Raw genomic sequence first — 10947 nt, forward strand, 5'->3', positions numbered from 1 at the left:
TTCAAATTGTCCAAGTGAAGTAAACACAGTAATTAGGATCCTGAATTAGCGTCGGAACATGATCTGAACCGTGTTAATCCAAACAGCTCCACGGACCAAACACTCAGCTGCTGTCACAAACCACACACAACCTCTTAAGACTCAGATTATGAGTTTTACTTCTGTTCAAACACAAATCTGCTGCCAATCAAATGGTGATCATGTTGAAAGCTACCGGCCCAATCAGCTTCTGGTTCAGGGGCGGGTTTCGGTTTCTGCTTTGGCCTGAAGTCAGTGACAAGACTGTTCAATGGCTAATCACAAAGCTCGCTTCATTAGCCAATAACAGACAGTTAGCATCTGTAAATATGTCGTGAGCTCCAGCAGCTGATCCAGCCACTGACTCACTACAGTTACACTGAAGGAAACCAACAGGACTCTAAGAATCTCAACTCACACATGGGAGAAAAGCTCCTTTGTCTTTTCAGCTTCCTGATCTGAAAGGATCTGTTTGGATCATCGTGCTCTGCAGCCGTGTGTCATCAACCAGGACTGAGGTCCAGTAACTGGCCCGTGAAGATTCTCATGGTGCACATGGACCCTCTGGTTTCCAGGTGTGCAGGGAGTAGTGCATCTTGATGGCAGGAGAAGTGGAGCTTCACATTGTCAGCTCTTTGTCTTCTGTTGTAACGGGAGGCACTTTAGTCAATTCAATAATGAGACGGGGTTGAAGGCACTAGAAACTAATTTGAGATAAGATCTCTGAAATTTGTTCACTACCACTGCTTTCCTTCTTGAAACTCTTTAAATTAAAGATCAGATGGCAAAGGAGGTCACACATCAGGTCACATGATCCCATGCACCTCCTCGTCAGAGATCAGTTGAACAAACCCGAGAGGATGTAACTTCTGAAATGTCTTCTTTTTAAACAGATCTGTCTCTGGTGATTTTTTTGTGTTGTTTTTCTCGTTTGTGTCCCGTCCGGCCTTCAGCTCCGTCATGCACCATCTCCTGTTGTTAGCTTGACACGAGTGAGGAGCAGCGTGGTCCAGCGGCTCCGAGCCCCCCCCACCCCCACCCCCACCCCCACCCCCCACAACTGCAAGCAATTAAATACTGTCATCATGCATTGAGTATACGCAGCTATACCGCAGCTCGTTAGGCCGTAATGCTTTAGTATTCTGACATGCCGTGATCTTCTAAAAGAAGTGTTCCTGTTCCCATAATGATTTTTAACATTCAACACTTAAATGCTTTGAAATAAATTAAACAATAATAAATAGCAGTGCACTTTGGTGAAAACAAATGAGAGAAAACATCCGAAAGGAGAAGATGAAGGTCAAAGAAGAAAGGACTGTAAAAATAAAAATGAGGTAACATCTTGTGCATGCCGATATAAGAGAGAAGAGAGTCTCCACATGCTTTTATATAAAGGAGCGTTGCATGGCATGGTACAGGGAACCTGCAGCCGACCTGTAGCAGCAGTGCAGGTGATCCTCCACAAGGCTCGGCACACGTCTTCTCTGGGTCTCATAAGGTGCCTGAAGAACTTCAATCAACATCTGGCGTCAAGTTAAAAGTTCCCTGGATGTGCCGCAGGAAAACACGTGTCCACTGTAATCCACTGAAACGTGTCTCCTCAGGGAGCCGGGCCCCGACATGTTCTTCATCTCAGCCGGGCCGGGTTTCATCAGCACCTCTTTTATCCTAAAGCTTGAGTCTGTGGTACAAAGCCAGGAAGGTGTGGAGGAGATTGACTGATAAATCATTGTGTTCTACAGTGAATAAACTCATCAGACTCTGAATAGATTCTCTTCCTCACTTTGGTCATTCAAACATTGAGTTTTTCTCATTTGAATCTGTTAAATCACACAAACTCTTCTATTTTACTGTTGTTAAACCCTGTTTGTGTGTTTTATGTCACTTTGTCTCTTGTATCTGCTCTTTATGCCTCTTCGTCACATGTAAAGCACTTTGAAATAATTGTCTTCTCGTTAAGAGGCCGTGCAGATACATTATCTTGTCTGAATTGGTTCCTTCAAGTTTTCAGCGCTTGTTTCTTAAATGATTTATTCTTCTCCTTTTATCTGTTTCCACAAATAGCTGCAGAGTAAAGGAAATTGAGACTTTGACGCTAACACCTGGTTGTGTTCAAACACTTTAAAGTAAGTCCACGTGCAACATGGCCAAAAATACCCTGTCCCTGGTCAAGGTCACATGACGTCATCAGGGCTCTTTCCTTAAGACTGACCTCTGAGATCATGAAAACTAACAAACTGGTCCTTCCTGTGCAAAATATGTTGTTCAGCTTTAATTCTTTTTGCAGAATTAAGGATTTCAAAGGTAAAAGCTACTAAATAAATAATTAATAATTTATCAAAAAATCTTCCCTTACACCTGCCGATCTTTGTCCTATTGCCAAACTAATCCCTTGTTAGTTTTTTTGGATGAAATTACTTCCAATTGACCATGTGAGCCTGGAAACTATGAGTCTTCACACATGTTTGAATGTATCTATGCAAAAGAAGAGAATAAAATGCACCAATGGAGATAAAGCATCCAGATATTTCTACAGTATTTACAGTGGTGCGGCAGGCGCCGCCTCACACGTCGGTGAGAAGTTTCCCCTTGTTCACATGGTTCTGGCTCGGAGCCGTGCAGTTGGCAGTTCTAAGGTTCGCTTCCCTAAAGTTATCGATGCTGTTGTTCATGTCCTCGTCGATCTCCATGTACTCCGACTTGCTGACGGCCGACGAGCTGCGGCGGCTGGAGTTGGTGTCCGACGCCAGGTTCTGGTTGCTCACGTTGAGCAGCTGGGCCTGCTCCTCGCCCTCCGTCTCCCGGTGGTAGAAGTAGTTGAAGTTGGACACGATGACCGGCACCGGCAGCGCGATGGTGAGCACGCCGGCGATGGCGCACAGCGAGCCCACGATCTTCCCCCCGATGGTCACCGGGTACATGTCCCCGTAGCCCACCGTGGTCATGGACACCACCGCCCACCAGAAGGCGTCCGGGATGCTGGTGAAGAACGACTCCTTCTCCTCGGCCTCTGCAAAGTACACGGCGCTGGAGAACAAAATCACTCCGATGAAGAGGAAGAAGATGAGCAGGCCCAGCTCCCGCATGCTGGCCTTCAGGGTCTGGCCCAGGATCTGGAGCCCCTTGGAGTGCCGGGACAGTTTAAAGATCCTGAAGACCCTCACCAGGCGGATCACCCTGAGGATGGCCAGAGACGTGGCCTGCTCCCCTCCTCCTTTACCCTCCTTGTTGTTCTCCTGGTCGTCCGCCAGCTCTGTGCCCAGCGTGATGAAGTACGGGATTATAGCCACAATGTCGATAGAGTTCATCATGTTTTTAAAGAACGCCGCTTTGCTGGGGCAAGCGAAGAAGCGAACTATCAACTCAAAGGAAAACCAGATGATGCACAGCGTCTCCACCACGAAGAAAGGGTCCGTGAGGACGTTGGGTTTATAAAATACAGTCGTGTTTCCGACCACCCGCATGCGGCCGCTGGCGTCCTCCTTCAGCTCAGGTAGTGTCTCCAAACAAAATATGACTATTGAAATAAGAATAACCATCACAGAGACGATGGCGATCCCCCGCGCCGGGCCAGAACTCTCCGGATGCTCGAAGAGGAGCCAGATCTGCCGCTGGAACTCCTTCTCCGGCAGGGGGCGCTCCTCTTCCCGAATAAACCCCTCGTCCTCACGAAATTTCTCCATGGCCTCTGCGCCGAGTTCGTAGAATTTAATCTCCTCTGAGAACATATCCAGAGGCACGTTGACCGGCCTCCTCAGCCGCCCCCCGGATTGGTAATAATACAAGATGGCGTCAAAGCTTGGTCGGTTCCGGTCAAAGAAGTACTCGTTTCGTAAAGGGTCGAAGTAGCGCATCCTCTTCTTCGGGTTCCCGAGGAGCGTCTCCGGGAACTGGGCGAGGGTTTTGAGCTGGGTCTCGAAGCGCAGCCCCGAGATGTTGATGACGACCCGCTCGCAGCAGTCGTGGTCATCGTGGTCGTCATCGGGCGGGTAGAGGTCCTGTGGATGACCCGGGAGGGTGGAGGTCTCATCCATGTTGTCTGTGGACACCACAGTCATCCTTCCTGGGGGGGTTGGGCAGACAGGAAGAGGAAGTGGTGTGAGGAGGTGGGGAGGGAGGTGGGGCAGGTCGGAGGGCAGAAGCTCCTAAAGAGACCAGGAGCTGTGCAAAGCCTCCCTCTCCATCACCATCATCTCCATCATCTCCATCATCTCCATCATCTCCGAGCTGAACATCTCCCCTCACAGCTTCATCTGACCTGCAACAAACAAACCATCAGTGTCCTGCTCCTCCTCTGCAGAGCTTCCTGTTTGTCAGCAGCAGAATCACGCAGCAGCTGCTTCTGCTGTATTTTTACCGCATACATCAAGTTTGCGGGGCCGCTGCTGCGCGCACGTCAGGTTTCACTCACGCATCAGGTTCAGTCCGAGCACATGAAGGTTTCACACATGAACACATGAATTCAGTCTAACACAACATCCGAGGCTCAAAGATGGAGACGTCAAATAAAAGCGTACCTGCGCTGAGGTGGAGAAGAGGAGGTGGAGAAGAGGAGGTGGAGAACAGGAGGTGGAGAACAGGAGGTGCAGCGTCCTCACCGCAACTTGGCTTTAATTCTAATATCGTTTTACAGTATCTCTGAAATATTAATAGACTATGTTGTCTTGGTCAACATCCGTATCCTCTTGGTGTTGGTTTTCAGCGACGACCGGAGCAGCCCGCAGGAGGAGTAGGAGGAGGAGGAGGAGGTGAAGGAGGAGGAGGAGGAGGAGGAGGAGGAGGAAGATCCGTGGCTCCGCAGCAAAAACCCGCACTGACAGCTTTTAATGAAAATCATGCTGGAGAGGAGGAGGACGCGGAGAGAGAGAGGGAGCGAGAGGAGCAGGATGGAGGGAGCAGAGAGGAGGAGCGGACTCTGCAGCATCAGCACAAACAGCTCAGCGGCTCCGGGGGGTTCGACTCAAACACCGAGGACCGGGGGAGAGGAGGAGGAGGACGCGTCTGCGATCATTTAGAAGCATATTGCAGGAGGAGAGGAGGGAAGGAGTGAAGGAGGGAGCGAGGGAGGGAGGGAGGGAGGGGTTAGAGAGAGGGAGAGAGAGAGCGAGAGAGAGCGAGAGAGAGGGAGGAGGAGGTGGGGGGTTCGACGCAATGCAGACAGACTGTAACACAGTCACTTCTCCAGTCGCTTATATATGAGTGTATGTGTGTGTGTGTGTGTGTGTGTGTGTGTGTGTGTGTGTGTGTGTGTGTGTGTGTGTGTGTGTGTGTGTGTGTGTGTGTGTGGAGCAGGTTGTGCATGATAAAGAAGCCTCATGGTCACAAACATGATTCTTCTGCATCTTGTTATATAACCACGAGTTCAATATGTTCCTACAGCTTCTGGATCTGGATCTGGATCTGGATCTGGTCCCCTGCTCCCTGGTCCCCTGGTTCCCTGGTTCTGATTGGCTGACTCTCTGACTCCTGGACTCTGCAGCAGGAAGTGGCTCAGACTCTCTCTAATTGGCTGAAGCTCTGTTGGTCTAACGCTCTCCATGTTGCCATGGTAACGGGGAGAAGACAGCAGGCCCATCTTTTATTTTTTTCAGATTCTCAGTTTGTTTCTCTGGTGTCACATGACGTGACGTGAGGATGGAGGTGAGCCTCAGACTGAAGCTGGATCAGTGACGTCCATCATCAGCTGACACAAGGTTGGAGGTTCGAGGCCCGATGCTGCCTCACGGAGCGAAACAGGAAGGAAATGAAACGAGGAACTGAGATAGAACTGAGATTCAATCAAACTCACTCATAGATATCCGTCCTCTAGATTTACCTACTTCTATAATTCAGATGGATTCCTCAGAAATCAAGTAAATGGTCACATACCGTCTACACATGTTACCGGAGTACTCCACAAGGGGGCGCGCCACACAACTCGGAGCTGGATGAGCAGTTTGAAACTAACAACAGGTGAACTCCACGTCCGCCCCTACACTGCCCCCTACTGTTCCTGTCTGTATTGCATCCTGCTGATGCGTAGCATTAATAAATCGGATACACCAATAAAAAATACTTTGTTGATCATATAAACCACGAATACCTGAGATAACGAACTGAGGATTTACTTTATTATAAAACTCAAACCTGGAGACGCATCGAAGCTTCATCTTTATCTCCTGAATTCACAGGACGTTGATCTCAGCTCTATTGTGAGTCAGGTCGGACGAGTGAGAGCCGCTCTGTGACGTGACGCTCAAGTCACAGACGCTCTGTTCACGGGAGATATGTCTTTGACTGGCAGAGGATTTATCAACCGTCTTCAAAATTCAGATAGGGAAACTCGTGTGTTTTCACGAGGCTTAAAATAGAAATAAAGACATCGGAGGGAAATCAGCAGGTCCTAGTCAGAAGCTTGACTTTCATTTAATTCTCCTCTGCATGCAGTGCAGCTCTGACGCACCTGGAGAGAAGGAGTCTGAAGAATCAACCACGTCCATTCGTTCCTATCTGTTGACCCTAAAGACAGTTTTTACAAAGCAGCTCTAAATAAAATGAATGTTCAACAACATCATCATGAAACCTGGGGACCAGTTGAATTTGAGGATGAGGTACATTCCTTGTTTTACTGTCCGTCTCTGACGTGAAGTGAATTCCTGATGAATCCGGATGAGACGCTCCTGAATGGGACTCAAAGGGTTAAAGCAGAATATTAACCAGAGAGCTTATTGATCAGCTGTTCACTGAAGTTTGAAATATGTGTTGAGCTCCAAAATAAAAGCAGCATAATCTGTGTAAGAGTATTTTTTATAGTTTTTTTTTGTTGGTCTTACAGGAAATCATTTTGTTTTTTCTGTCAAAATAAATCGGTGATGACAGAAGGAAGCTTGAGGAGACCTTTGACATTCAGCACCTCGGACAGCTCCTCCTCCGACCCTCCGTCTCCTGCTGGTTTCCAGTGATGGTTCAGTTTTCTGTTCTGGTTGAATCCTGGTTCTTCGGGGCAGTGGTACCTCAGCAGGTCGGAGCTGTTTGTTGGCAGCAGGAGTGAAGCTCAGCAGACGGACGAGCGGTCGGCAGGAAGTCGGGGGATCAGCGGGAACGTCCCAGGTTTATTAATAACACATAAAAAAAGATGGATGAAGAGATTCTTCTGTTCAGATGATGAAATAACATATTTACACCAGTTGACAGAGGATTTTAATTAACCTCTGTAGTTTTATCAACTCTTAAGTATGTCAGGTGTAATGAGGCTTTTCAAAATGTGTTAAAGGTCATATTTAATATTTTTGTATGTATTTGGTACTTTTTTACGAAGATTAAGTCAAAGCGCCTCCATTGCCCCCTGGTGGCTGGCTGCTACAAGGGGTCATAAACCCAGCCTCCTCCATGTTAGCAGATGGTACATGGACCAAAGACTCTCAGGGCCGAGCAGCCGTCTGAACAAAGGTTGAATGATTTCTAGTTTCTTTTCTTTTTCCTGAATCGTGTGTTAAACCTCCAACCACTAGTTTGGAAACATTTCAAAACAAAAGCTCTTCTACAAATTAAAAGCATCTAGCAGGAAAAGGTACAGTAAAGGTACATCTGTGTTGAAGTCTGTTTTGTGTAACCGGAGTGTGTCCTTGTGTGTGAGTCCGTGGAGCAGATGAAGGTTGTGACTGAACTCTATTTGTAGTTCCAGTTTGTCAGTGTGACTGTCCGACAGCTGGGAGACGCTCGGCTGCACGGCTGCTCCCACCATGAAGTGGTGAATTCCTCAAAACTAAATTTAGTCTGAAGAGACGCCAGTGGAACAGAACTCATCTGTGAGTGACCAGCACACAAACACAAGTCATGGATGATTCTCAGGGTTTGAGACGTGTGGAGTTCCAGGACTCGCACCTGTGAGCTGAATAATCCTCCACACGTTTGACCCCCACGTCCAAAGCATCGTGTAGTGAGACAAACGGCTCAGTGTTCACTCAGCGTGCAGCCAATCTGCAGAGAGCAAAGAGGAATGAGGAGCTTCAGTCCATATGTTGTCATCACCTTTGACCCCAGAGGCTTAATGTGCAGGATTATAATCCCCTTTGACTTTGGATGAAGCCAATGTCTTTGTCAGGAATCCCACAGATCGGGTTCAGGCTGAAGAGAGGATGTAGAATCAGTTATTTTACCAAAGGTCACAAGTGTTGACACAGAGTCAGAGTGTCTGAGGCCGTGGACGAGAAATGAATGTCCTGAAATCTGCATCACTCTCGGCTGCTCAGCTGCATTATGGGAAATGTAGGTTTTTGGACTTTTGACCCATATTAAATATAAAATGTCCTGATATCTTGAGCTCTGCTGCCGGATTCGTGTTTGTTGAGTTCACAAACTTCAAATCATCATCGCCCTTGTCAGAGAGCTCGGGTCAGTTTGCTAAACTGCTTCAAAGTCTGGATCCAGGATCATTTAGTCTCTTCTTTACATCGTGTGATCAGATGTTTCTTCTGTTCTTAAATTGATGGATTTTAAGGAGAACAATCAGACACATCCAGAGGACTGGTGTGTGACTTGGTGAAGATCCAGTGGATTTCCATGTGGTTTCATCAGGACCCTCTGTGAAGGAGGGGAGTTGTCCTGAGTCTACTTGTGTCCCTGTTGTGTCCTGTGTAAGAGTCACATTTGTAATCGACTGTCCACAGGTCAGAGGTCACAGTGAGTCCAGAGGGATCAAAGCAGCTGGACGACGTGTTGTAAACAAATGAAAAGGTGGAAACGACTGAGACGCAGGAAACACGGCGGTGACGTGGACACACAGCTGACGTCGTGCTGAACACACACATTCACACATGGTTCATCCCTGTGGCGTTCCCTGGTGTTATCTGGTGTTAGATGATCCGTGCAGACCGCCGCGGCACAAAGGACGAGAAGCTGCCGCCGCCGCCGCTGCTATAACCGGCCGGTGTCGGATTACAGCTGCTGCTTCACCAGCCCTGAAACTGAAGATGGAAGACAGAGCCGCACCTAAAGTCCAAGTGGAAAGTTTAATGTGCACTTGAACCTTTGAGAGCGCTCTTAGCCCCTGTCCTCTCGGCCAATCAGCAGCTGATGCTGGCGGTGACTAAGCTCCTGAAGGCCTCAGCTTCCTCTACTGGGAACCAGTGATTGGCACCGATGGCGGAGGATTAGTTTCTTAATTTACACTGCGAGTGCCAGAGCAGTGTTTTGAATTCCAGCTGGTTAGCCGGCCACTGAGAGTCGCTCGGTGAAGCTCACCTGCTCTCACCGACCCGCTGCTGATCACCGGCAGACGAAGCTTCGGTGGTCAATCGACCAATCAGGACGACTTTAAAGTTCTGATCCCAGACAAATTAAATCAACAAGCTCTGTCAAAACGATCACGTGTTGAGGTTCAGGAGGTTCGAGACACTCTGACGTCAAGAGTCACATGAATAAATAGTTTACCCCCAAAGACCTGAAGCATGGTCCTCACTCCTGTGTTCGTATCGGTCAACACGGAACATGAAGGAGCTGCTCATCAAACTCAGACGTTTCATTAAAGAGTTATTTAACATTCAGCCTCTTTGTGAGAGTTTGATTAGAAATATGAGAGAAACCGTTCTGTGTGTGACTGAACGTTTTCCTGAATGTTACTTGAGGAAAAAGGTGAAACCACTTTACATCAGCAGCTTCCAGGATATCTTAGGTTCACTAACGTCCGGTGTTAATTTGAGACGCCTCATGACGTCCATCACAAAGACAAGCAGGTCCAGTATCGACCAATAGGAGCAGCTGTTAGCGCTCGGTCACAGAAGTGAAGCCGTTTCCTCTCTGGGGATGTCGTGCTCCTCGCAAAAGACGGGAAGCAGTGATTGGTCGGAGGACATCATGATGTCACCAGACCACAACACAACAATTCATATCTGTTTATTGTAAACAACATGACACAGTGAACATGTAAGCTGTGGACTGGTCCTTATGCATGAGGGGAGGAAGAGGAGGAGGAAGAGGAGGAGGAAGAGGAGGAGGAAGAGGAGGACGAGAAGGACGAGGGGGACGAGGGGGAGGAGGGCGAGGGAGAGGAGGAGGAGGACGAGGAGGAGGAGGAGGAGGACGAGGAGGAGGACGAGGAGGAGGGAGAGGAGGAGGAAGAGGAAGGGGAAGAGGAGGAGGGATGCCTTCCTCATGCAGACCTCCCTCCCCCACAGCAACACGCCGTCCTGTCATCTCCTGCTTCGTGCTCGTGAAAGAATCAGGAGCTACGTACTCATTAAGCCTTCCTCCTTTCCACGGGGCTCTTCTTCACTCCCTCCCTCCTCCCCCTCTCCCCTCTACTCTCCCCACAGCCACCATCTCGTCCTACATCCCTCTCATCTCCTCGCTCTCCACCTCACAGAGAAATCCTCAGGAGATGGAGAGAGAGAGGGAGGAAGGTGAAGATGGAGAAACTCTAATGTAACCACATGAAATATTAATTAGATAAACCTGCTGCTCCAGAACAAAGTACTGGAGCAGGATTCAAACATCACGCACCTTCAGATCAGATGTAGCTCAGGCAGAGGATTCATCAGTTCCTCTACTTACGTTCATTCAATGGTTCAAGTTTTTTTTTCTGTGAGTTAAGTATAAAAAAAAAGAAAGAAAATGACCCTCAGTCATACAGTCGACAACGAAGCAGGTTGTCGGGTCCGAACTCGTTCAAACAGGAACATCCAGGTGGGGACATCCAGTCGAGGGGCGGAGCCTGTAGAGCAGCAGGAGGCGGAGCCTGTAGAGCAGCAGGAGGCGGAGCCTGTAGAGCAGCAGAAGGCGGGACATGACGTATAAACGTATCTACGTGTCGGCTCCTCCTCTTCATCCTGAGATGTCTTTATAGACATTTTACGAAATAGATACGTCAGAGACAATCTGCAGGAAAACAACAAAGTTCGTCTGAAGAGCTAAACAAAGTTTTCCTTCATATTCAGAGTTTATATCTATATT

The 10947-nt window shown here is 48.3% G+C and overlaps 1 protein-coding gene across 1 annotated transcript; it reads right to left on the minus strand.

Moving 5' to 3' along the window:
- Nucleotides 1-1128: 1128 nt before the first annotated feature.
- kcna1b (potassium voltage-gated channel, shaker-related subfamily, member 1b) lies at nucleotides 1129-4990 on the minus strand. Its single transcript, XM_062382833.1, has 2 exons — nucleotides 4536-4990; nucleotides 1129-4276 (listed from the first exon to the last, which is right to left on the minus strand). The coding sequence occupies exon 2, from the start codon at nucleotides 4074-4076 to the stop codon at nucleotides 2583-2585; it is 1494 nt and encodes a 497-aa protein (XP_062238817.1). The 5' UTR covers nucleotides 4077-4276; nucleotides 4536-4990; the 3' UTR covers nucleotides 1129-2582.
- Between the last annotated feature and the right edge of the window lie 5957 nt (nucleotides 4991-10947).

This window comes from Platichthys flesus, chromosome 23 (assembly GCF_949316205.1).
Source record: "Platichthys flesus chromosome 23, fPlaFle2.1, whole genome shotgun sequence".
In the NCBI taxonomy this organism is placed as follows: domain Eukaryota; kingdom Metazoa; phylum Chordata; class Actinopteri; order Pleuronectiformes; family Pleuronectidae; genus Platichthys; species Platichthys flesus.

Excerpts from the sequence above, each read along its gene's own strand:
- kcna1b (XM_062382833.1), bottom strand. The coding sequence starts at position 4,076 with ATGACTGTGGTGTCCACAGACAACATGGATGAGACCTCCACCCTCCCG.